We start from the raw sequence: 27,821 nt of genomic DNA on the forward strand, positions 1-27,821 counted from the left end.
GGCCGATATTATCGGATAATATCGGCCTGCCGATATTATCGGATAATATCGGCAGGCATTTATCGGCCTGCCGATATTATCGGATAATATCGGCAGGCATTTATCGGCCTGCCGATATTATCGGGCGATAAATGCGTTAAAATGTAATATCGGAAATTATCGGTATCGTTTTTTTTATTATCTGTATCGTTTTTTTTTTTTTTTTTTTTTTTTTATTAAATCAACATAAAAAACACAAGATACACTTACAATTAGTGCACCAACCCAAAAACCCTCCCCCCATTTCTTTCTGTTATCAATATTCTGGTTCCTACATTATATATCAATATATATCAATACAGTCTGCAAGGGATACAGTCCGTAAGCACACATGATTGTGCGTGCTGCTGCTCCACTAATAGTACTAACCTTTAACAGTTAATTTTACAAATTTTCATTAATTACTAGTTTCTATGTAACTGTTTTTATATTGTTTTACTTTCTTTTTTATTCAAGAAAATGTTTTTAATTTATTTGTCTTATTTTATTTGATTCATTTTTTTAAAAAGTACCTTATCTTCACCATACCTGGTTGTCCAAATTAGGCATAATAATGTGTTAATTCCACGACAGCATATATCGGTTGATATCGATATTGGTTGATATCGGTATCGGTAATTAAAGAGTTGGACAATATCGGAATATCGGATATCGGCAAAAAGCCATTATCGGACATCCCTAATATGTATACATACATATATAACATTCATATTTATTCTCCCACCCCCCAACACCCACAAACATTTTAAAATGAGCTTCAAACAAATAACTGGTGAATTAGCTTTTACCGTATTTTTCGGACTATAAGTCGCTCCGGAGTATAAGTCGCACCGGCCGAAAATGCATAATAAAGAAGGAAAAAAATCATATATAAGTCGCACTGGAGTATAAGTCGCATTTTTGGGGAAATGTATTTGATAAAAGCCAACAGCAAGAATAGACATTTGAAAGGCAATTTAAAATGTGTAAAGAATAGTGAACAACAGGCTGAATAAGTGTACGTTATATGAGGCATAAATAACCAACTGGTATGTTAACGTAACATATTATGGTAAGAGTCATTCAAATAACTATAACATATAGAACATGCTATACGTTTACCAAACAATCTGTCACTCCTAATCGCTAAATCCCATGAAATCTTATACGTCTAGTCTCTTACGTCAATGACATCAATAATATTATTTGATATTTTACGCTAATGTGTTAATAATTTCACACATAAGTCGCTCCTGAGTATAAGTCCCACCCCCAGCCAAACTATGAAAAAAACTGCGACTTATAGTCCGAAAAATACGGTATCCGTTTCACATTTTGGAGATTATTTTTGTAATGGTTTCATTTATTGTATCATAGCAGTGTTTCCCATAAACTGCCAAGATACCTGTGGCGGTGGGGGCGTGGTCACCATGACATCATCGAGTAATTTGCATAATTTACTACAATGATATGATTTTCTCTAAAAAGGCTAAAAAAATGTATACTTACTAATTAATAATAACAGTTTTGTTTTAAACGTCCATCCATCCATCCATTTTACAATATAATTACAACACTTTATGTACATATTTATATACAGATTTGAACAATAAGTTATTCATTGGAATATATTTATTAATTGTGGTTCTTACAAAAAATATATCTTATAAAATATAAAAGCTAAAATGTCTCAAAGCTCTGCCCCTTTAATTAGTGCATACTAAATAATTTAACTTTAGCCTACTACTACAACCATATTATTTACCAGCAACATAAAGTGAAACAGAGGCAGAGGTGTCCTGCCACAGTCAGTAACAAATAAACAGAAAACAGTAGTGGTCAAATACAAATAAGGCAACAAGAGAAGTATCCTACACTTCTCTTTTGTAAAGTAAATGTGAACAGCCTATATGGGCATCTACATCAACTATATGATTTGCCTGAGAAGCTGGACAGGACAAAAAAAATAAAATAAAAATAAAAAACATTTTTAATTTTTTTAATTTTTTTAATTTGTGGCGGACGTAATTCTTTCGTGGCGGGCCGCCACAAATAAATGAATGTGTGGGAAACACTGCATATATATTCCTTCAATATTTTTAATGCAAACTATTGGTGCGTAATAAGTGATGTTTAATTTCACATCACAATCACCCCCTTTCTTTGTGCCTTTGCAGAGAAATGATGATCTATGCACCTTCGGAAAAGCTTAAAGATGACCTGCCCTATGAGGAGATGAGCGAAGTATGATCACACACACACACACACACACACACACACACACACACACACACACACACACACACACACACACACACACACACACACACACACACACACACACACACACACACACACACACACACACACACACACACACACACACACACACACACACACACACAGCTATTCCAAAAGCATCGCATCCCTGTTTCAATATATGTTTTCATCATTTAGGCCGAAAAGATCATCTCTGAATATTTCTCTGACCCGGAGTTCATCGAGCAGCTTATAGAGTTTCTTTCTTTAGAGGACCGCAAAGGAAAAGACAGCTTCAACCCACGACGCTTTTGTCTCTTCAAGGTACGACTCTCTTTGCTCGTCATCGTCGGCCACGAGCCCGTCACGACGCGCTCGCTCCTTCTCGATTCATAGGGCCTCTTTCGTAACTATGGCGACGTCTTCCTGCCGCTCCTGTGGCCTCACCTGGAGCAGCTGGCCGCTGACCCCCACGAGAGCTCGCAGCGCTGTCTCTGCGAAATCACGGCCGGGCTCATCAGAGGCAGCAAACTGTGGAGTTTCAGCAAGGTACTTGAAACACACGCAGAAAAGAATGAAGGGCACTGTTGATGAGAAACGTCAATATTAATAAAGTCTCCATTATTGTTTGGTGTGCAGGTGGATAGATTATGGCATCTTCTGTGCCCGCTGATCAGCACGGCCTTGACCAACATCACCATGGAAACCTTCACCGATTGGGGTACCTGCATCGCCACTGCATGCGTGAGTCTGCTCACATACAGTACACACGTTCTTCTAGGTCCCATATTATAGTGTTTTTACACTATTTTGAATACCGTATTTTCCGCACTATAAGGCACACTTAAAATCATTTTTTTCCCTCAAAACTAGGGATGATGTTTGATAAGAAATTATCGAGTTCGAGTCTATTATCGAATCCTCTTATCGAACCGATTCCTTATCGATTCTCTTATGGAGTCCAGATAGGTTGTTGTATATGGAAAAAAACACACAATATTTGGTTTAACAAAAGCTCACTTTTGTTAAAAAAGAAAACAATTTAATCTAATAAATAAATAAATATTGACTGTTACCCCCCTAAAAAAATAAATAAATATTGACTGTTACCCAAAGTATATTAAGTGGGATTTTTTCAGAGAAACAAATATATACAGTAACACAAAAACAAGCTGTCTCTGTGATCACTATAGGTGTATAAATAATAATATAGTGTTAAATAAAATCAGTCCCTTGGGCACAAAACTGAAAATAATACAGCTTTCCAAAAAGTGCAATTCTGCTGCTATTTGACAAAACTGTTTGTCATGATGCTTTGACATTTTTGCACTTTATTTCTTTATTGACAGAAAATTCTATGAAGAGAAAAGTTGTTTGCAAATGTGGTTACAATGCTAAAAAAATGAAAAGTTAAAGCCAAAAGAAGAAATACACTTTGAGTTAACATTATTTCCTTATATGGGGAAAGATGTTATGAGCTAGGGAATATAACAACTACACTACCCAGCATGCAACGGGAGTGACGAGCATGCTGTGAAAGTAAACGTCAAGAACTCAGCCAACACGCCTCGTCTGCATTATTTATAATTAGACAGACAACACATATACAGTGTGATTTTGTAACGTTTACAAGGAAAGAAAAACAAAAGTTCAAAAAGGGAGATGTGTTGTATATATATGTATGTGCTGCGGTTGCTTTAAGAACGTTGCGCCAGCTGCCGTAAAGGAGGTGCGTTGCTAGCCTGGTTGCTATGTTTCCGGTTGGTCGTAAAAGTGTTCTTCATGTGTTTTACCCTGCTCAAATCTCTCAGTAAAGTTATTCGATGGATTATAGCTTTTGTTTTGAACTTTATTACACCTTGGAGCGCTTTTTCCCGTCTGAGCTAACGTGCTAGCATCGTTCTCAAATGAAGATAGAAACAAAATAAATAAACCCCTGACTGGAAGGATAGACAGAAGATCAACAATACTATTAAACCATGTACATGTAACTACACGGTTAAAAATTCTCAGCCTGGTAAGGCTTAAAAATGCTGTTGCTAACGACGCTAAGGCTAATTTAGCCACTTAGCAACCGGACCTCACAGAACTATGATAAAACATTAGCGCTCCACCTACGCCAGCCAGCCCTCGACTTCCCATCAACAGCCGTGCTCACCTGCGTTCCAGCGATTGACGGCGCGACGAAGGACTTCATCCGTGGGTTTGGCGGCAAGCATCGGCTAGGCGTAGTAAGTAGTCCTTGTTGTGTTGCTGTAAGTATTGTACTTAGCCGCTAATACACCGATCCATCCCACCTACAACGTTCTTCGTTGCAGCCTCCATTGTTCATGAAACAAATTGCAAAAGATTCACCAACACAGATGTCCAGAATACTGTGGAATTTTGTGGAAGAAAACAAGAGGCTTTTCTATCGGGTCCGATGGGGTCCAACCACTTCCGTGGATTTTGTGACATCACGCGCATAAATCATATCCAAAGGAGTTTTTCAACCGGAAGTGTGGCGGGAATTTTAAAATGTCACTTTATAAGTTAACCCGGCCGTATTGGCATGTGTTGCAATGTTAAGATTTCATCATTGATATATAAACTATCAGACTGCGTGGTCGCTAGTAGTGGCTTTCAGTAGGCCTTTAATGCACCTTATAATCCGGTGCGCCTTATATATGAAAAAAGATCGAAAATAGACCGTTCATCGGCAGTGCGCCTTATAATCCGGTGCGCCCTATGGTCCGGAAAATACGGTACAAAGTCCCATAATAGGGTGTTGTCCTAACACTAACCTGGACACTGGAAGGCCACGCGCACACCCACACACATTTCCCCCGCTCCCTTGTTAAATAAAATCTCTTCACACAAGTGGAGTTAAAAACAAACAAAAGGTGCAGTTTGTTGCTGATGTAAAAATAAAACTTGTATAGTAATATTGTTCCCAAATGGACGGTGTACCAATAGGAGGGGCGCGACCCCAGGAAGCTCCACTGGCTCCTTGAGCTCCTGATGGAAAGCCCGCTCATCGGCGAGGGAAGCTCCTTCCGAGATGCCAGGTGAGTTTGCGCCGCACTAACCTGAGCGGTTGTGTCTGAAAGTCGCACTAACACAACTACCTCCTCAATATCTCACCGTCTGCTGTCGTCCCGCTTGTCAGTCTGCTGTACGTGCTTCAAGGGGGGCTGGCCCAGCAGCAATGGCGGGTGTCACAACTGCTGCACAGGCTGCTGGCTTACCTGGAACCCAAACTCACGCAGGTGTACAAGAATGTGCGGGAGCGCATCGGCAGGTGGGATGAATAGATGTCTTCTACTTTACTGCACGAGTGAATAAAAACATTCAATAATATTAGTAATTATCAATTCATTAGCATTATTACACAATACAGTCAGTGTTATTATCATTATCAGTTTGTATCGACATAATTTTAATAGTCCTCTTTTGGTTAAATATTGTCTTTTTTTCAAAATATATTTATTTAAAAATCATTGTCAGTATTTTTTGTGTGTGCGAATCTATTTCGCTGTACAGTATAGGTCTTATTTACTATTATTGTGTCTACTATATTTGATGAAACAAGTGTAAAAGTGACTATAATAACATAAAACGGATTTAGAGGGTCATAGACAGTTTTTTTTATGGTCGAACTGTAATAATATTAGATATATTAAAAATGATAATAATTCCTACTTCGCATGAATGTATTATTTATCGCCGTCGGGTATGGAACCAATTAAGCCATTAAAGGAGGGACAACTGTGTTATTAGTTTTATTGATGGTGCAGGAGCACTATTTCATTATTAAACATTTGTTTATCATTAAACAATATTTATAGTTTATATTGGATTAAAATATTAATATTTGTAGTAGAATATATTATTTTTAATTAAAAAAAAATAAATATGCAAGTATTAGTATAATACTAATAAGTATTTATTTGCATTTTCTCTTTCCCTCTCTTTCGCTATATATATATATATATATATATATATATATATATATATATATATATATATGTATATATATATACATACATATATATATATATATATATACATTCACATACTGTGTATGTATATATACTGTATACTGTATATTTGTGTATAAATATGTATTATATGTACGTACACACATATATTTATGTATTTATATATAAATATATCTACCTATATACACATATACAGTATATATGTATGTATATATATACAGTATGTGTATGTACTGTAGATGTGTGTATATATATAGATATATTCATATATAAATACATAAAAATGTGTGTATGCATCTATATATATATATATATATATATTTAATTGATTGATTAGTTGTTGCAGCCCTAATATATATATATATATATATATATATATATATATATATATATATATATATATATATATATATATTTAATTGATTGATTAGTTGTTGCAGCCCTAATATATATATATATATATATATATATATATATATATATATATATATATTAGGGCTGCAACAACTAATCGATTAAATATATATATATATGTATATATATATATATATATATATATATATATATATATATATATATATATATATATATATATATATATATATATATATATATATATATATAGATGCATAGTTGTTGCAGCCCTAATATATATATATATATATATATATATATATATATATATATTAGGGCTGCAACAACTAATCGATTAAATCGATTAAACTCGATTATAAAAATAGTTGCCGATTAAATTGGTCATCGATTTGTTGGATCTATGCTATGGCTTTTAAAAAAAAAAAAAAAAAAAAAAAAAAAATTTTTTATTATTTTTTAATTTTTTAAATAAACCTTTATTTATAAACTGCAACATGTACAAACAGCTGAGAAACAATAATCAAAATAAGTGTGGTGCCAGTATGCTGTTTTTTTCAATAAAATACTGGAAAGGATAGAAATGTAGTTTGTCTCTTTTATCCGATTATTAATCAATTAATTGAAGTAATAATCGACAGATTAATCGATTATAAAATTAATCGTTAGTTGCAGCCCTCATATATATATATATATATATATATATATATATATATATATATATATATATATATATATATATATATATATATATATATATATATGGTATATACATACATAGATATATGTACAGTGTATATACAGTATATATTATATGTATTGTGTGTGTTTGTATATACAGTATACATACATAAACACATACTAAAAATAAAATCGCTTTACATCCATCCACATAGTAATTTAAATTCTAAATCGTTTTAGAATTTTTAAAGATATTTTTTTATAAAAAATGTAAATAGCGTTTTCCAGGTCATACACATTCTTATTTCTGCACGTATACGTCAGCAACCAAAAGGAGGTTTTGTAACCTGTAACAAAAATTTAAATGGTTTAATTATAATGACTATTTTGTCATTTTTGGCAGAGGAGTGTGAGACTTTGGAAGAAAATGTTGCTGGTTTATTTGAATCTCACCTTCTTGATTGATTGATTGATGTATTATTTGACTCTTTGTCCCTCCCTCCAGTGTGCTGACCTATATCTTCATGATGGACGTGGCCCTGCCCCACACGCAGCCCACCTCCTCCCCCCACGTGGCAGACTTCGTCACTCGGGTCCTAGAGCGGCTCAAGCCCCTCACGTCAGAGGCGGAGATCCGCAACCACGTGCACGAGGAGAACACCCCGGAGACGGAGGACGAGCACACCCAGGCTGTCAAGCTGCTCAAAACGGGTCAGAATGCCGATGCTGTGCTTACAAACTGTGCAACGTACACAATATTGATCTTCCTTTGCTTAAAAAAGGTAGTCAGGTGTGAACCTTCCTGAAAGGAGTCGCAGGCATACGGGAGAAAGTGGCTCGTTTTAGCTTTAAAGTTCTGCAGTCTGCAGGAGTTTACTAATCGTGCTCACTTTAAAAATAGACCACATTGCTTTGTTGGCCTCCTTTTTGGCCATAATCATCTAGATTTGACTATCTATGACTGAAAATGTACAGCACTCTTTTCACACCTGATTTAATACGGACTATTGGATACAAATGATAAAAAGACAATGGTAGTAGTAAATAAAAATAAGTCATTTTGAGCACATAGACTAGTGATATTTAAATGGGGGTCAACAGGCAAAATCCGGTGCATACGTTCTGTTTAAAGCGATGAGTGTTTTTTTCCCCAGCACATACAGTGGAATCTTGATTTATAAACTTAATTAGTTCTTGAGCAGGTTATGTGATTAGAAAAGTTCTTATAGTGAAGCAAATGTGTCCGTAAGCAATGTAAATATAAGAGTTGCACAAAAAAATCGATTCACAACCGAAACGTAATTTTTATGCATCCCGATTCTAAATCGATTCATATAATAAAAGGAGATGAATAAATACATAAAAATTGCTATAAGAATTAGGGCTGCAACTAACGATTAATTTGGTAATCGATTAATGTGTCGATTATTACTTCGATTAATCGATTTAATAGTCGGATAAAAGAGACAAACTACATTTCTATCCGGTATTTTATTGAAAAAAAACAGCATACTGGCACCATACTTATTTTTATTATTGTTTCTCAGCTGTTTGTAAATGTTGCAGTTTATAAATAAAGGTTTATTTAAAAAAATTAAAAATGATTTTAATAAAAAATAAATATAAAATAAAAACCTCTGTGCATGCGCATAGCATAGATCCAACGAATCGATGACTAAATTAATCGGCAACTATTTTAATAATCGATTTTATCGATTAGTTGTTGCAGCCCTAATAAGAATACATTTTTAAAAATATGTTCCTCTCCATGCAAACAGAAGGAGCTCTCCTAACCTGTAACCTGTTTTATGTAATTTTTAGAGATGACCGATAATGGCTTTTTTGCCAATATCCGATATTTCGATATTGTCCAACTCTTAATTACCGATTCCGATATCAACCGATACCGATATATACAGTCATGGAATTAACACATTATTATGCCTAATTTTGTTGTGATGCATTAAACAATGTAACAAGTTTTTTCCAAAACAAATCAACTCAAGTTATGGAAAAAAATGCCAACATGGCACTGCCATATTTATTATTGAAGTCACAAAGTGCATTATTTTTTTTAACATGCCTCAAAACAGCAGCTTGGAATTTGGGACATGCGTCCCGGAAAAGTTAGTGCTGCAAGGGGTTCTGGGTATTTGTTCTGTTGTGTTTATGTTGTGTTACGGTGCGGATGTTCTCCCGAAATGTGTTTGTCATTCTTGTTTGGTGTGGGTTCACAGTGTGGCGCATATTTGTAACAGTGTTAAAGTTGTTTATACGGCCACCCTCAGTGTGACCTGTATGTAGGGATGATGTTTGATAAGGAATTATCGAGTTCGAGTCTATTATCGAATCCTCTTATCGAACCGATTCCTTATCGATTCTCTTATGGAGTCCAGATAGGTTGTTGTATATGGAAAAAAACACGCAATATTTGGTTTAACAAAAGCTCACTTTTGTTATATAATACAAAAATAAAATCTAATAAATAAATACATATTGACTGTTACTCACCTGAAAAAATTAAATAAAAAAAATAAATATTGACTGTTGTTACCCAAAGTATATTAAGTGGGATTTTTCAGAGAAACAAATATATACAGTAACACAAAAACAAGCTGTCTCTGTGATCACTATAGGTGTATAAATAATAATATAGTGTTAAATAAAATCAGTCCCTTGGGCACAAAACTGAAAATAATACAGCTCTCCAAAAAGTGCACTTCTGCTGCTATTGGAACATAACTGTTTGTTATGATGCTTTGACATTTTTGCACTTTATTTCTTTATTGAAAGAAAATTCTATGAAGAGAAAAGTTGTTTGCAAATGTGGTTACAATGCTAAAAAATGAAAAGTTAAAGCTAAAAAAAGAAATACACTTTATTGAGTTAACATTATTTCTTTATAGCGGGAAAGATGTTATGAGCTAGGGAATATAACAACTGCACTACCCAGCATGCAACGGGAGTGACGAGCATGCGCGGTAGCCCCGAAAAGTGTTGCATGTTGCCACGCTGTGAAAGTAAACGTCAAGAAGTCAGCCAACACGCCTCGTCTGCATTATTTATAATTAGACAGACAACACATATACAGTGTGAAAAACAAAAGTTCAAAAAGGGAGATATGTTGTATATATATGTATGTGCTGCAGTGTTGTATATATATGTATGTGCTGCAGTGTTGTATATATATGTATGTGCTGCAGTGTTGTATATATATGTATGTGCTGCGGTTGCTTTAAGAACGTTGCGACAGCTGCCGTAAAGGAGGTGCGTTGCTAGCCTGGTTGCTATGTTTCCGGTTGGTGGTAAAAGTGTTGGTCATGTGTTTTACCCTGCTCAAATCTCTCAGTAAAATTATTCGATGGATTATAGCTTTTGTTTTGAACTTTATTACACCTTGGAGCGCTTTTTCCCGTCCATTGTTTTCCTGCTTTCACTATCTGCGCCTAATGACTGAGCTACGTGACGTCATTTCTTGTGATGTCCCACGGAGCATTTCTGGTCGGGACGGATTCGAATAAAGAATCAACTCTTTTTCTTTACTATAGTGGTCTCGATAACGGGTACCGGTTCTCAAAAAGGGATTCGAGTCCGAGGACTCGGTTCTTTTCTTATCGAACAACCGAGAAAACCGGTTTCGAGTATCATCCCTACCTGTATGGCTATTGACCAAGTATGCCTTGCATTCACTTGTGTGTGTGAAAAGCCGTAGATATTATGTGACTGGGTCGGCACGCAAAGGCAGTGCCTTTAAGGTTTATTGGCGCTCTGTACTTCTCCCTACGTCCGTGTACACAGCGGCCTTTTAAAGTCATGAATTTTACTTTTTGAAACCGATACCGATAATTTTGAAACCGATACCGATAATTTCCGATATTACATTTTAAAGCGTTTATCAGCCGATAGTATCGGCAGTCCGATATTATCGGACATCTCTAGTAATTATTATACCAAATAATTAGGGATGTCCGATAATGGCTTTTTGCCGATATCCGATATTCCGATATTGTCCAACTCTTTAATTACCGATACCGATATCAACCGATACCGATATCAACCGATATATACAGTCGTGGAATTAACACATTATTATGTCTAATTTGGACAACCAGGTATGGTGAAGATAAGGTACTTTTAAAAAGAAATTATAAAATAAAATAAGATAAATAAATTAAAAACATTTTCTTGAATAAAAAAGAAAGTACAACAATATAAAAACAGTTGCATAGAAACTAGTAATGAATGAAAATGAGTAAAATTAACTGTTAAAGGTTAGTACTATTAGTGGAGCAGCAGCACGCACAATCATGTGTGCTTACGGACTGTATCCCTTGCAGACTGTATTGATATATATTGATATATAATGTAGGAACCAGAATATTAATAACAGAAAGAAACAACCCTTTTGTGTGAATGAGGAGGGAGGTTTTTTGGGTTGGTGCATTAACTGTAAGTGTATCTTGTGTTTTTTATGTTGATTTAATTAAAAAAAAAAAAAAAAAAAAAAAACGATATCGATAATAAAAAAAACCGATACCGATAATTTCCGATATTACGTTTTAACGCATTTATCGGCCGATAATATCGGCAGGCCGATATTATCGGACATCCCTACAAATAATATATTGCAAAAATCGGTTGGAATCGATAATCGTGTTAAATCGATAATCGATTCTAAATCAAATTGTCACCCCAGGAATCGGAATCGGATCGAATCGTTAGGTGCCCAAAGATTCACACCCCTAGTAAATATGAAACATGGGTTCCGTTCTCAACAAAAATCCATATTTTAGTAGAAGTTTGTACACTTTGAACCCAATATAAAGTGCTATACAGTACTATATATCCAACAAACATAGCAAAGGGGTGTGATCTAGTATTTATTTAATAACGAAGTAAAAAAAAAAAAAAAAGGCCTCATTTATAGTTGCCCTGCCGACACGCGCACACACTGTCACTAGCCGTGTGGTGCAGTCAGGTTGAAATCACACAGCTCCTTAACTTTAATAGCCCGGTCGCTACCATCATTGGCAATAAAAAAATAAAATCCACTTTACCTCGTCGGTGAATCTTCTTTTCATGCAGCGGATGGAAGGCGGAGAGGAGAAGGCAGTGTCGACAACACTGTATACTTCAATGTTTCAAATCGGTTGTTCATTGCTTTCTTTAGTCTCGTATTGAGCTGGAAAAACTTGGTAAATGCTGTAGAAAGGCTGAAAACACTTTCAAAGCACAAAGTAGAGAGCGATCAGCCCGTCCAATGGGTGAGCAGGAATGATGAAGGGGCGGCGTGGCGAAGTTGGTAGAGTGGCCGTGCCAGCAATGGGAGGGTTGCTGGTTACTGGGGTTCAATCCCCACCTTCTACCATCCTAGTCACGTCCGTTGTGTCCTTGGGCAAGACACTTCACCCTTGCTCCTGATAGCTGCTGGTTAGCGCCTTGCATGGCAGCTCCCTCCATCAGTGTGTGAATGTGGAAATACTGTCAAAGCGCTTTGAGTACCTTGAAGGTAGAAAAGTGCTATACAAGTATAACCCATTTATCATTTATTAATGAGCTGCAGGCCCACAATGGGTGAATGAAGCATTCCTTTATCAAAGCATCTTTTTATTCCATCCTTAAACCAAGGTTCCACTGTACAAAAACCTCAGCAGTGAAGGAGTCTTGAGCATTTTTCAGTGTTAAGGACCCCCAAAATGAGTATGTAGGGTTTTAACATCATTCCTGTGAGAACCCTGCGTGTGACAGAAAGCATTGAAGGGGAACTGCACTTTTTGGGGGAATTTTGCCTATCGTTCACAATCATTATGAGAGACAAGAAGACAAAAGGTTTTTTTTGTTTTGCATTCTAACTAGGGATGTCCGATAATATCGGACTGCCGATATCATCGGCCGATAAATGCTTTGAAATGTAATATCGGAAATTATCGGTATCGATTTCGAAATTATCGGTATCGGTTTCAAAAAGTAAAATGTATGACTTTTTAAAAGGCCGCCGTGTACACGGACGTAGGGAGAAGTACAGAGCGCCAATAAACCTTAAAGGCACTGCCTTTGCGTGCCGGTCCAGTCACATAATATCTACGGCTATTCACACACACAAGTGAATGCAAAGCATACTTGGTCAACAGCCATACAGGTCACACTGAGGGTGTCCGTATAAACAACTTTAACACTGTTACAAATATGCGCCACACTGTGAACCCACACCAAACAAGAATGACAAACACATTTCGGGAGAACATCCGCACCGTAACACAACATAAACACAACACAACAAATACCCAGAACCCCTTGCAGCACTAACTCTTCCGGGACGCTACAATATACACCCCCCGCAACCTCCTAAACCACACACCTCAACCCCGCCCACCTCAACCTCCTCATGCTCTCTCAGGGAGAGCATGTCCCAAATTCCAAGCTGCTGTTTTGAGGCATGTTAAAAAAAAATAATGCACTTTGTGACTTCAATAATAAATATGGCAGTGCCATGTTGGCACTTTTTTCCATAACTTCAGTTGATTTATTTTGGAAAACCTTGTTACATTGTGTAATGCATCACAACAAAATTAGGCATAATAATGTGTTGATTCCACGACTGTATATATCGGTATCGGTTGATATCGGAATTGGTAATTAAGAGTTGGACAATATCGGATATCGGCAAAAAAGCAATTATCAGACATCTCTAATTCTAACTTGTAAAAATCGTCTCGTTCTTGGCGGCTAGCAATGCAGCTAATAGGAGCAATCAATTTTACGTCTAAATCACTTTAAAAATGAATTCAAAAACTGTCACTAAAACTTCGTTAATGTTTGTGTACCTGTATAATAACCAAACTGTAGCAACATTGTTATTGTAACACCGAGGAACTCTTTTTCAGCGTGCTATGGTTTTAGCCGTAAAAGCTAACCACAGCAAGAGATAAGCTAGCAGCCGCGTCAACATGAACCGCATTTGAGCTTGTAATGCACAACACAATGCGATACAACACCAATCTGTACTGACTGAAAACATGACCAATCATATTACAGTACCTGTAAAGTATTAGCCCGCATTTCATGTTTTGTTTGTACACAGCTCGTCATGTCTTGTCATGATACATGCATGACGTGCTGCGTGTATCGTGATCAATATAAAGTGTGACTCGCTCGATGGACATTTATTGTTTTTTTTCCCGGTTTATTTGGGTAAGCACTTCATTTATGTCGAAATAGCATGGCTTCAAATTCCACATTTATAGCGCCAAAGTGACTTCCACTTCACTCTCTCGGCTTCCGTCTGCTCCCACGTCTCACCCTTCCTTCATGCTGGCTTCTAGAAGCAGTAGTTCATCCTCCCTATATTCAGATTCAAAAAGATAAGGTTGTGAATCCTCACTTGTCCAAAAATAGTCGTCCGAATCGGCCATGATTAGAAGACACACTTTGTTTTTGGAAATAGGAACATGCATTTCTTGCCAGAAGTCAGAGGTGCGCCGCTATGGAAACGAGGAATTAGCTCTGGCACTAATTAAAATGACCAAAATAGGGTAAATATTCTGTATATTACAGATTGTTATGAACGTGTCTGTTACTGCATTATATACACTGCAAAAACTGAAACCTAAGTAAGATTGATTATCTCAAATAAGGGTGATATTTGCTTATTTTCTGTCTGATAAGATAATTATTCTCACTAAGCAGATTTTATGTTAGAGTGTTTTACTTGTTTTAAGTGTTTTGCTCCTAAATGATCTCAGTAAGATATTACAGCTTGTTGCTGAGATTTGATGAGCTATATCAGGGGTCACCAACCTTTTTGAAAGCAAGAGCTACTTCTTGGGTACTGATTAATGCGAAGGGCTACCAGTTTGATACACACTTAAATAAATTGCCAGAAATAGCCAATTTGCTCAATTTACCTTTAACTCTATGTTATTATTAATAATTAATGATATTTACACTTAATTGAATGGTTTAAAAGAGGAGAAAACACGAAAAAAAAATGAAAATTAAATTTTGAAACATAGTTTATCTTGAATTTCGACTCTTTAAAATTCAAAATTCAACCGAAACAAAGAAGAGAAAAACTAGCTAACTCGAATCTTTTTGAAAAAATTAAAAAAATAATTTATGGAACATCATTAGTAATTTTTCCTGATTAAGATTAATTTTAGAATTTTGATGACATGTTTTAAATAGGTTAAAATCCAATCTGCACTTTGTTAGAATATATAACAAATTGGACCAAGCGATGAGGTGGCGACTTGTCCAGGGTGTACCCCGCCTTCCGCCCGATTGTAGCTGAGATAGGCTCCAGCGCCCCCGCGACCCCAAAGGGAATAAGCGGTAGAAGATGGATGGATGGATGGATGGATGGACCAAGCTATATTTCTAACAAAGACAAATCATTATTTCTTCTAGATTTTCCAGAACAAAATTTTTAAAAGAAATTCAAAAGACTTTGAAATAAGATTTAAATTTGATTCTACAGATTTTCTAGATTTGCCAGAATAATTTTTTTGAATTTTAATCATAATAAGTTTGAAGAAATATTTCACAAATATTCTTCGTCGAAAAAACAGAAGCTACAATGAAGAATTAAATTAAAATGTATTTATTATTGTTTACAATAAAACAAATAAATGTACTTGAACATTGATTTAAATTGTCAGGAAAGAAGAGGAAGGAATTTAAAAGGTAAAAAAGTATACATGTTTAAAAATCGTAAAATCATTTTTATGGTTGTATTTTTTCTCTAAAATTGTCTTTCTGAAAGTTATAAGAAGCAAAGTAAAAAAATTAATGAATTTATTTAAACAAGTGAAGACCAAGTCTTTAAAATATTTTCTTGGATTTTCAAATTAGATGTCAGTTAGTGCAGTGTATTGAGTGTATTTATAGACATTTGTGGAAAAATTGTGTAAGATATAAAACATTAAAAAAAAAAAGTCGAATTAAGTAGCAGTAGCCCTGTGCATCCCCTAGGAGTCACAGACCCCCAGTTAAAGACATATGACATAGAGCAGGGGTCACCAACGCGGTGCCCGCGGGCACCAGGTAGCCCGTAAGGACCAGATGAGTAGCCCGCTGGCCTGTTCTAAAAATAGCTCAAATAGCAGCACTTACCAGTGAGCTGCCTCTATTTTTTAAATGGTATTTATTTACTAGCAAGCTGGTCTCACTTTGCCCGACATTTTTAATTCTAAGAGAGACAAAACTCAAATAGAATTTGAAAATCCAAGAAAATATTTGAAAGACTTGGTCTTCACTTGTTTAAATAAATTCATTATTTTTTTTACTTTGCTTCTTATAACTTTCAGAAAGACAATTTTAGAGAAAAAATACAACCTTAAAAATGATTTTAGGATTTTTAAACACATATACCTTTTTACCTTTTAAATTCCTTCCTCTTCTTTCCTGACAATTTAAATCAATGTTCAAGTAAATGTATTTTTTTTATTGTAAAGAATAATGAATACATTTTAATTTAATTCTTCATTGTAGCTTCTGTTTTTTCGACGAAGAATATTTGTGAAATATTTCTTCAAACTTATTATGATTAAAATGATTCTAGAAAATCTGTAGAATCAAATTTAAATCTTATTTCAAAGTCTTTTGAATTTCTTTTAAAATTTTTGTTCTGGAAAATCTAGAAGAAATAATGATTTGTCTTTGTTAGAAATATAGCTTGGTCCAATTTGTTATATATTCTAACAAAGTGCAGATTGGATTTTAACCTATTTAAAACATGTCATCCAAATTCTAAAATTAATCTTAGTCATGAAAAATTACTAATGATGTTCCAAAAAATTTTATTTTAATTTTTTCAAAAAGAATCGAATTAGCTTGTTTTTCTCTTCTTTTTTTCGGTTGAATTTTGAATTTTAAAGAGTCGAAATTGAAGATAAACTATGTTTCAAAATTGTATTGTCATTTTTTTCGTGTTTTCTCCTCTTTTAAACCGTTCAATTAAGTGTAAATATCATTAATTATTAATAATAACATAGAGTTAAAGTTAAATTGAGCAAATTGGCTATTTCTGGCAATTTATTGAAGTGTGTATCAAACTGGTAGCCCTTCGCATTAATCACTACCCAAGAAGTAGCTCTTGCTTTCAAAAAGGTTGGTGACTCCTGACCTAGAGGCTCTTTGAGTAGTGTTTTGCATGAAGTCCCACAAAATATAGAATATCAGCTATAAAAAAAAAAGTGTGTTAAAGTCCCTTAATTATCTCAATTGTTGATAGCAAATGATGATACATAGTCTAATGGTGATAAATACTGTGCTGGTGCTGCCGCCAAAGAGCCACACAGTAAGGTCACCGTTGTCGTTATTATTTATTGGCACAAGCACAATAACTTTTCATTGCGTTGCCCTATTTATGTGCACTTTTTTTTTTTCAGTCTTAAAATGGTTGATGGCAAGTGCCGGGCGAACTTTCACCACTCCAGTTCAGCAGCAGCTTCAACTCCTGCCTCTGCTCTTCAAAGTAACCACACACACACACACACACACACACACACACACACACGCACACACGCACACACGCACACACGCACACACGCACACACACACACACACACACACACACACACACACACACACACACGGGGTCCCGACGCAGCATTATTAGCCTCTCCATCTTACTTGGCCCTTAAACTCCATTTCTCTTTTCATTTAGTCAAAACGCTGCAAAGCTGCTGTCGTCCTACCTTTTCTTTCTTCACCTCTCTCTCTCTCTCTCCCTCTCTCTCTCTCTCCCTGCAGATTGCCCCGGTGGAGATTGATGAGAGTTATGATGAGATGAAGCAGGACGCTCGCACGTGCCTCTCTCTGATGTCCCAGGGCCTGCTCTATCCTCAGCACATCGCTCTTGTTTTGGCAGCTCTGGAAGAGGTCACACTCGCACATATACTCCTATTATTTTGCCTTTGCACGCCACCGCAGTCAATATTTGGAATAAAACAATCCGGACGTGATTGAAAGGCAGCCTGTCAGCTGTAATTGAAGGAGCATTCATAATTTACACAGAGGAGGACAGTAACTTCATTGTCAAGGTGCTCTTAAGTACCGTATTTTTCCGACCATAGGGCACACCGGATTATAAGGCGCGTTAAAGGGGTCATATTAGGATTTTTTCTCTATATCAGGGGTCACCAACCTTTTTGAAAGCAAGAGCTACTTCTTGGGTAGTGATTAATGCGAAGGGCTACCAGTTTGATACACACTTAAATAAATTGCCAGAAATAGCCAATTTGCTCAATTTACCTTTAACTCTATGTTATTATTAATAATTAATGATATTTACACTTAATTGAACGGTTTAAAAGAGGAGAAAACACGAAAAAAATGACAATTAAATTTTGAAACATAGTTTATCTTCAATTTCGACTCTTTAAAATTCAAAATTCAACCGAAAAGAAGAAGAGAAAAACTAGCTAATTCGAATGTTTTTGAAAAAATTAAAAAAATAATTTATGGAACATCATTAGTAATTTTTCCTGATTAACATTAATTTTAGAATTTGGATGACATGTTTTAAATAGGTTAAAATCCAATCTGCACTTTGTTAGAATATATAACAAATTAGACCAAGCTATATTTCTAACAAAGACAAATCATTATTTCTTCTAGATTTTCCAGAACAAAAATTTTAAAAGAAATTCAAAATACTTTGAAATAAGATTTAAATTTGATTCTACAGATTTTCTAGATTTGCCAGAATAATTTTTTTGAATTTTAATCATAATAAGTTTGAAGAAATATTTCACAAATATTCTTCGTCGAAAAAACAGAAGCTAAAATAAAGAATTAAATTAAAATGTATGTATTATTCTTTACAATAAAGAAAATAAATGTCAGGAAAGAAGAGGAAGGAATTTAAAAGGTAAAAAGGTATATGTGTTTAAAAATCCTAAAATCATTTTTAAAGTTGTATTTTTTTCTCTAAAATTGTCTTTCTGAAAGTTATAAGAAGCAAAGTAAAAAAAATTAATGAATTTATTTAAACAAGTGAAGACCAAGTCTTTAAAATATTTTCTTGGATTTTCAAATTCTATTTGAGTTTTGTCTCTCTTAGAATTAAAAATGTCGGGCAAAGCGAGACCAGCTTGCTAGTAAATAAATACAATTTAAAAAATAGAGGCAGCTCACTGGTAAGTGCTGCTATTTGAGCTATTTTTAGAACAGGCCAGTGGGCTACTCATCTGGTCCTTACGGGCTACCTGGTGCCCGCGGGCACCGCGTTGGTGACCCCTGCTCTAAATGTAAAACACTATCTTGCAGAGATGTCTGATAATAGCTTTTTTGCCGATATCCGATATTCCGATATTGTCCAACTCTTAATTACCGATTCCGATATCAACCGATACCGATATATACAGTCGTGGAATGAACACATTATTATGCCTAATTTTGTTGTGATGCCCCGCTGGATGCATTAAACAATGTAACAAGGTTTTCAAAAATAAATCAACTCAAGTTATGGAAAAAAATGCCAACATGGCACTGCCATATTTATTATTGAAGTCACAAAGTACATTCTTTTTTTTAACATGCCTCAAAACAGCAGCTTGGAATTTGGGACATGCTCTCCCTGAGAGAGCATGAGGAGGTTGAGGTGGGCGGTAGGGGAGTCCGATAATGGCTTTTTGCCGATATCCGATATTCCGATATTGTCCAACTCTTTAATTACCGATACTGATATCAACCGATACCGATATCAACCGATATATGCAGTCGTGGAATTAACACATTATTATGCCTAATTTGGACAACCAGGTATGGTGAAGATAAGGTACTTTTTAAAAAAATTAGTAAAGTAAGATAAATAAATTAAAAACATTTTCTTGAATAAAAAAGAAAGTAAAACAATATAAAAACAGTTACATAGAAACTAGTAATGAATGAAAATGAGTAAAATGAAGTGTTAAAGGTTAGTACTATTAGTGGAGCAGCAGCACGCACAATCATGTGTGCTTACGGACTGTATCCCTTGCAGACTGTATTGATATATATTGATATATAATGTAGGAAGCAGAATATTGATAACAGAAAGAAACAACCCTTTTGTGTGAATGAGTGTAAATGGGGGAGGGAGGTTTTTTGGGTTGGTGCACTAATTGTAAGTGTATCTTGTGTTTTTTATGTGGATTTAATAAATAAAAAAAAAATTAAAAAAAACGATACCGATAATAAAAAAAACGATACCGATAATTTCCGATATTACATTTTAACGCATATATCGGCCAATAATATCGGCAGGCCAATATTATCGGACATCTCTAGTTACTATGGTCATCTAATTAGTTATTATGGTCATCTAATTACGACATCTCTAGTGGGCGGGGTTGGCGAGAGTGGGGTTGAGGCGGGGGGTGTATATTGTAGCGTCCCGGAAGAGTTAGTGCTGCAAGGGGTTCTGGGTATTTGTTCTGTTGTGTTTATGTTGTGTTACGGTGCGGACGTTCTCCCGAAATGTGTTTGTCATGTGGGTTCACAGTGTGGCGCATATTTGTAACAGTGTTAGGGGTTTTTATACGGCCACCCTCAGTGTGACCTGTATGGCTGTTGACCAAGTATGCCTTGCATTCACTTGTGTGTGTGAAAAGCCGTAGATATTATGTGACTGGGCCGGCACGCAAAGGCAGTGCCTTTAAGGTTTATTGGCGCTCTGTACTTCTCCCTACGTCCGTGTACACAGCAGCATTTTAAAAAGTCATACATTTTACTTTTTGAAACCGATACCGATTATTTCCGATATTACATTTTAAAGCATTTATCGGCCGATATATCGGCAGTCCGATATTATCGGACATCCCTACAAATTATGCATTGCGAGAAACGGTTTGAATCGAGATTTGTGTTGAATTGATCCTGAATCGAGTCATCACCCCAGTAATCGTAATCGTACGTATTCGTTAAGTGCTCAAAGAGTCACACCCTGGTACAAAATGGCTTTCCTAAGTCTTAGAAGTGATGTCTAAATGGCGTTAACTATGTATAAATACCGGGTTAAAGCTAAAGGAACTGTAATAAAGGTTAGTTTTATTGGAAGGGAGAATATTTTTGGACGTTTTTAGCGGTAGTTAAAATAATATTTACCGTATTTTTCGGACTATAAGTCACAGTTTTTTTCATAGTTTGCGACTTATAATCAGGAGCGACTTATGTGTGAAATGATGAACACATTCTAGTAAAATATCGTATAATATTATTGATGTCATTGACGTAAGAGACTAGACGTATAAGATTTCATGGGATTTAGCGATTAGGAGTGACAGATTGTTTGGTAAACGTATAGCATGTTCTATATGTTATAGTTATTTGAATGACTCTTACCATAATATGTTACGTTAACATACCAGTTGGTTATTTATGCCTCATATAACGTACACTTATTCAGCCTGTTGTTCACTATTCTTTAGACATTTTAAATTGCCTTTCAAATGTCTATTCTTGCTGTTGGCTTTTATCAAATACATTTCCCCAAAAAATGCGACTTATATGTTTTTTTCCTTCTTTATTATGCATTTTCGGCCGGTGCGACTTATACTCCGGAGCAACTTATACTCCAAAAAATACGGTAGTCATGAAAATAAAGAAAACGCATTGAAATTAGAAGTTATATATGCAATGTATTTTTTTTTACATTATTTTATAAGAATCCATTTAAAAAAATATCTCCATGCAACCACAAGGGGCTTTCCTAACCTGTAACCTGCTTTGAATAATTATTATACCAAATTATAAATTGCAAGAAACGGTTTGAATCGAGATTTGTGTTGAATTGATCCTGAATCGAATCATCACCCCAGTAATCGTAATCGAACGGATTCGTTAGGTGCTCAAAGAGTCAAACCCTGGTACAAAATGGCTTTCCTAAGTCTTAGAAGTGATGTCTAAATGTCGTTAACTACCGTATTTTTCGGACTATAAGTCGCTCCGGAGTATAAGTCGCATCGGCCGAAAATGCATAATAAAGAAGGAAAAAAACATATATAAGTCGCACTGGAGTATAAGTCGCATTTTTGGGGGAAATGTATTTGATAAAAGCCAACAGCAAGAATAGACAATTTAAAATGTGTAAAGAATAGTGAACAACAGGCTGAATAAGTGTACGTTATATGAGGCATAAATAACCAACTGGTATGTTAACGTAACATATTATGGTAAGAGTCATTCAAATAACTATAACATATAGAACATGCTATACGTTTACCAAACAATCTGTCACTCCTAATCGCTAAATCCCATGAAATCTTATACGTCTAGTCTCTTACGTCAATGACATCAATAATATTAGTTGATATTTTACGCTAATGTGTTAATCATTTCACACATAAGTCGCAAAAAAACTGCGACTTATAGTCCAAAAAATACGGTATGTACAAATACCGGATTAAAGCTAAAGGAACTGTAATAAAGGTTAGTTTTATTGGAAGGGAGAATATTTTAGAAAGTTTTTAGCGGTAGTTAAAATAATATATAAAGTATATATTTGGTGTATCATTGCAGGCAAGACAATTAGTGACCATATTGTCAAAATACCTTTAAAAAAAGAGCAGTTACTTCCTCAAAAAGTCTAGTTTTTCATCAACTTCTCTTTATAGTCGCTAGCTTTACTGATGCTCCTGTGTTTTATGCAGGACACAATGCTAACTTGCTAGCATTATCAATTCATTACAGCAAGGGAATAATGAACCGATGTTGGCAAAAGGTAGTCTATTTCTCAAAAAGTATTCTTTCTGATCATATTCATGTGTTTTTATACAATGTCACACACTCTGACATCATGCATGGAGTCAAACGCATCTGTGTAGGTATTCCGTTAGATAAGCGTCTGAATTATGCATCATACAGCAGCTGAAGACAGCCTCGTGCGTCATGCTGGAACATTCTAACATGCTCTGTATGACATTTAGAGGTGACCATGCAGTATGATCAGATCTACGCGCTACATGCAAGTGGTAATCAAGTCTTGTCCCTGTGTGTGTGTGCTTGTAGATGGCAGGCAGCAGGTCATGGCATGCACGCTACTCGGTGCTGACCTACCTGCAGATTATGGTCTTCTACAACTTATTTACGCTGCTCAGCGTGCCTGTGGAGGTGCAGCGCATACGTAAGCTGGTGATGCGCCTGCTGCTGGACGAGCAACTCGAGGTAATGCCTTTTTTTTTGTGGTTGAAGATGTGGTGATACGCCTGCAAGATCATTTGTGGCATGATAGACGCTGTGCGGGAGACAATTGAGCAAGAAATATGAAAAGCAAAACATTGAAAAAAATAAAAGATACAATTCTTCTGTCACTTTTTGTGTGTTTTTGTCACAAGTAAGACGTAACCGCAAGTGAGTGCTTTCAGTGGAGGCACGGCAGGGGGGCTGCTGGTTGTGAAGAGCGATACGTGCTTTCTTGTTAGTCTTCAAAAGTGTCCAGAAAAAGTCAACATTTTTTTAGACAATATAGAGCAGAGCTGGGCAAGTTAAGGCCCGGGCGCCTCATGCGGCCCGTTAGGCTTTTCAATCTGGCCCGCCGAACATTCCCGACATTTTTTTTTTAGCTCTTTAAGATGGAAAGTGTAGCTGCCATTATGATGTGCAGTCATGTTTGCTAATGACTGTAAGTCTTCAACTATACTAAGTATTTCAATGCTTGGAATCTGCGCTTTTGCATGATATACTAGTTACTATGGTCATCTAATTAGTTACTATGGTCATCTAATTAGTTACTATGGTCAACTAATTAGTTATTATGGTCATATAATTAGTTACTATGGTCATCTAATTAGTTACTATGGTCATATAATTAGTTACTATGGTCATCTAATTAGTTACTATGGTCATCGAATTAGTTACTATGGTCATCTAATTAGTTATTATGGTCATATAATTAGTTACTATGCTCATTGAATTAGTTACTATGGTCATCTAATTAGTTATTATGGTCATATAATTAGTTACTATGGTCATCTAATTAGTTATTATGGTCATATAATTAGTTACTATGGTCATCTAATTAGTTATTATGGTCATATAATAAGTTACTATGGTCATCTAATTAGTTACTATGGTCATATAATTAGTTATTATGGTCATATAATTAGTTACTATGGTCATCTAATCAGTTACTAGGGTCATTTAATGAGTTACTATGGTCATCTAATTAGTTACTATGGTCATCTAATTAGTTACTATGGTCATCTAATTAGTTATTATGGTCATTTAATTAGTTACTATGGTCATCTAATTAGTTACTACGGTCATCTAATCAGTTACTATGGTCATCTAATTAGTTACTATGGTCATCTAATTAGTTACTATGGTCATCTAATTAGTTATTATGGTCATCTAATTAGTTACTATGGTCATCTAATTAGTTACTATGTTCATCTAATTAGTTACTATGGTCATCTAATTAGTTACTATGGTCATATAATTAGTTACTATGGTCATCTAATTAGTTACTATGTTAATCTAATTAGTTACTATGGTCATATAATAAGTTACTATGGTCATCTAATTAGTTATTATGGTCATATAATAAGTTACTATGGTCATCTAATTAGTTATTATGGTCATCTAATTAGTTACTATGGTCATCTAATTAGTTACTATGGTCATCTAATTAGTTATTATGGTCATATAATTAGTAGGGATGTCCGATAATGGCTTTTTGCCGATATCCGATATGCCGATATTGTCCAACTCTTTAATTACCGATACCGATATCAACCGATACCGATATATACAGTCGTGGATAGGGATGATGTTCGAAACCGGTTCTCCCGGTTGTTCGATAAGTAAAGAACCGTTCGATAAGAAAATAACCGATTCCATGGACTCAAATCCCTTTTTGAGAACCGGTTCCCGTTATCGAAGCCACTATAGTAAAGAAAAAGAGTTGGTTCTTTATTCGAATTCCTGGGAACGAATCCTGTCCCACAAGAAATGCCCTGTGGGACATCACAGGAAATGACGTAGTTCAGTCATTAGACTGAGCTACGTCATTTCCTGTGATGTCACACAAGCAGCAAAAATAATGGACCGGAAAAAACGCCTCAAGGCATGGCTATTCACCTATAGTGATCACAGAGACAGCTTGTTTTTGTGTTACTGTATTTTTTTTTTCCTGAAAAACCCCACTTAATATACTTTGGGTAACAACAGTCAATTTTTTTTTTATTTTTTTTTTTTAGGGGGGTAACAGTCAATATTTATTTATTTATTTTATTTTATTTTTTTCTTATAAAATAAAAGTGAGCTTTTGTTAAACCAAATATTGTGTTTTTTTCCATATACAACAACCTATCTGGACTCCATAAGAGAATCGATAAGGAATCGGTTTGATAAGAGGATTCGATAATAGGCTCGAACTCGATAATTTCTTATCAAACATCATCCCTAGTTGTGGAATTAACACATTATTATGCCTAATTTGGACAACCAGGTATGGTGAAGATAAGGTACTTTTTTTAAAAATGAATCAAATAAAATAAGATAAATAAATTAAAAACATTTTCTTGAATAAAAAAGAAAGTAAAACAATATAAAAACAGTTACATAGAAACTAGTAATGAATGAAAATGAGTAAAATTAACTGTTAAAGGTTAGTACTATTAGTGGAGCAGCAGCACGCACAATCATGTGTGCTTACGGACTGTATCCCTTGCAGACTGTATTGATATATATTGATATATAATGTAGGAAGCAGAATATTAATAACAGAAAGAAACAACCCTTTTGTGTGAATGAGTGTGAATGGGGGAGGGAGGTTTTTTGGGTTGGTGCACTAATTGTAAGTGTATCTTGTGTTTTTTATGTGGATTTAATAAAAATAAAAAAAAAGTTTTTTCTTTTTCTTGTGCGACCCGGTACCAATCGATCCACAGACCGGTACCGGGCCGCGGCACACTCATTCACACAAAAGGGTTGTTTCTTTCTGTTATTAATATTCTGGTTCCTACATTATATATCAATATATATCAATACAGTCTGCAGGGATACAGTCCGTAAGCGCACATGATTGTATTTTTTTATGCCCAAAAAAATAAATAAATACACCCCAAATCGATTTTTGATTTCGATTATAGCTTCTCACTGTTATGAAAATAAAATAATCGGGTAAAAAAAGATTATTGGGCTGTGCAACGTGCATTCAAGTCCCACAGATAGTTAGAGTCCCGATGCTGATGTTGATCACCATTTTCTAATGTCTGTGTGTGTTTTTTTATATAAATATTTTTATGTTTCTATAAAAACAAATGATGTGCCACCAAAGGCCCTTTTGCTGCATTTTAGACGCCACTGTCATAAAGTGAATAGCAGCAGAACATGTCACTGCTTACAGCTGCTTCATCATTTATGCAGGAAGTGGATGTTTTGCAAGTGTCCCCCCTCCCACATGTTCATGTCCGTGACATGTCCCCTGCTTACTCTTCGCTTTCCTTTTCAATCAATTGCTCATAGCTCGCCACTGCAACATCTGTGGCCTCACCTCTCGTCTGTGCCTTCCCCTCCCCGCCTTAGGTGAGGGACATGGCGGCCACTACCCTGAGTGGTTTGCTGCAGTGCCACTTCTTCCCTCTCGACCGCATGCTGCAGACACAACTCCAGACGCTGAGTCAGATGCGCCTCCCCAAGGCCAGAGGAGAGCTGACTTCTACAGGTACACACAAATACATGCAAAGTGACCCACTTCAACACAACCAGCTAACAAGGTGTACATAGTCATTCTTACACAACATTATACATTTATTTATATAGATAAGAGCATTCTGATTCTTATTGTATTGTTCAAGTACCGTAATTTCCGGACTATAAGCCGCACCAGCTAAATTTATTTTTTTTAAATCTTTTTTTTATTAAATCAACATAAAAAACACAAGATACACTTACAATTAGTGATTGCTCCATATATAAGCCGCACCTGACTATAAGCCGCACCAGCTAAATTTAGGGGAAAATACAGATTGCTCCATATATAAGCCGCACCCGACTATAAGCCGCAGGGTTTTGATGTGTAATTACCGTAGTATATAGGGGTTCCTGCTACCACGGAGGGGATTGTCGGGACAGAGATGACTGTTTGGGAACGCAAAGCGTCCCATTTATTAACAATAAATCTTTCAATCATTCAATCCAACTTTCACATCTTTGACATGGCGAACAGCATTCGTGCAGAGTACAAATAATACAACGCTGCAAAGTAATACAAAGTGCTCGCCTGTACGTTATCAAAATAACCAGCCTACCGGTATAGGAAAAGTCAGTCTTTAATCATTGTGTCATCGTCTTCCTCCTGCGTACTAAAACCACCGAAATCCTCTTAGTCTGTGAAGAACAGGCCGTATATAAGCCGCACCCTTGTATAAGCCGCAGGGACCAGAACGAGGGGAAAAAGTAGCGGCTTATAGTCCAGAAATTACGGTATTTATTTTTTTCCTTAATATTTCCCTTTTTTGTTCAAGTGATATACTTAGTGTAGTACAAATAAAATAGGTATTTTATAGGGGTGTGGGAAAAAATCTA

General features: G+C 35.5%; 1 protein-coding gene across 4 annotated transcripts in view; it reads left to right on the forward strand.

Annotated features, from left to right (window-relative positions):
- The window catches only part of LOC133655332 (proteasome activator complex subunit 4B-like), a 128,855-nt gene that overhangs the window by 78,605 nt on the left and 22,429 nt on the right, over window positions 1–27,821 (forward strand). For all 4 annotated transcript variants that reach the window (XM_062055367.1, XM_062055368.1, XM_062055370.1 and 1 more), the window contains 11 exons: window positions 2,196–2,262; window positions 2,476–2,601; window positions 2,674–2,826; window positions 2,917–3,021; window positions 5,233–5,324; window positions 5,426–5,557; window positions 7,816–8,021; window positions 17,699–17,784; window positions 18,063–18,191; window positions 23,301–23,456; window positions 26,820–26,958. In XM_062055367.1, the coding sequence (XP_061911351.1) occupies window positions 2,196–2,262; window positions 2,476–2,601; window positions 2,674–2,826; window positions 2,917–3,021; window positions 5,233–5,324; window positions 5,426–5,557; window positions 7,816–8,021; window positions 17,699–17,784; window positions 18,063–18,191; window positions 23,301–23,456; window positions 26,820–26,958 (1,391 nt within the window). The remainder of the gene's footprint in view (window positions 1–2,195; window positions 2,263–2,475; window positions 2,602–2,673; window positions 2,827–2,916; window positions 3,022–5,232; window positions 5,325–5,425; window positions 5,558–7,815; window positions 8,022–17,698; window positions 17,785–18,062; window positions 18,192–23,300; window positions 23,457–26,819; window positions 26,959–27,821) is intronic.

This window comes from Entelurus aequoreus, linkage group LG08 (genome assembly GCF_033978785.1).
Source record: "Entelurus aequoreus isolate RoL-2023_Sb linkage group LG08, RoL_Eaeq_v1.1, whole genome shotgun sequence".
Lineage (NCBI taxonomy): Eukaryota > Metazoa > Chordata > Actinopteri > Syngnathiformes > Syngnathidae > Entelurus > Entelurus aequoreus.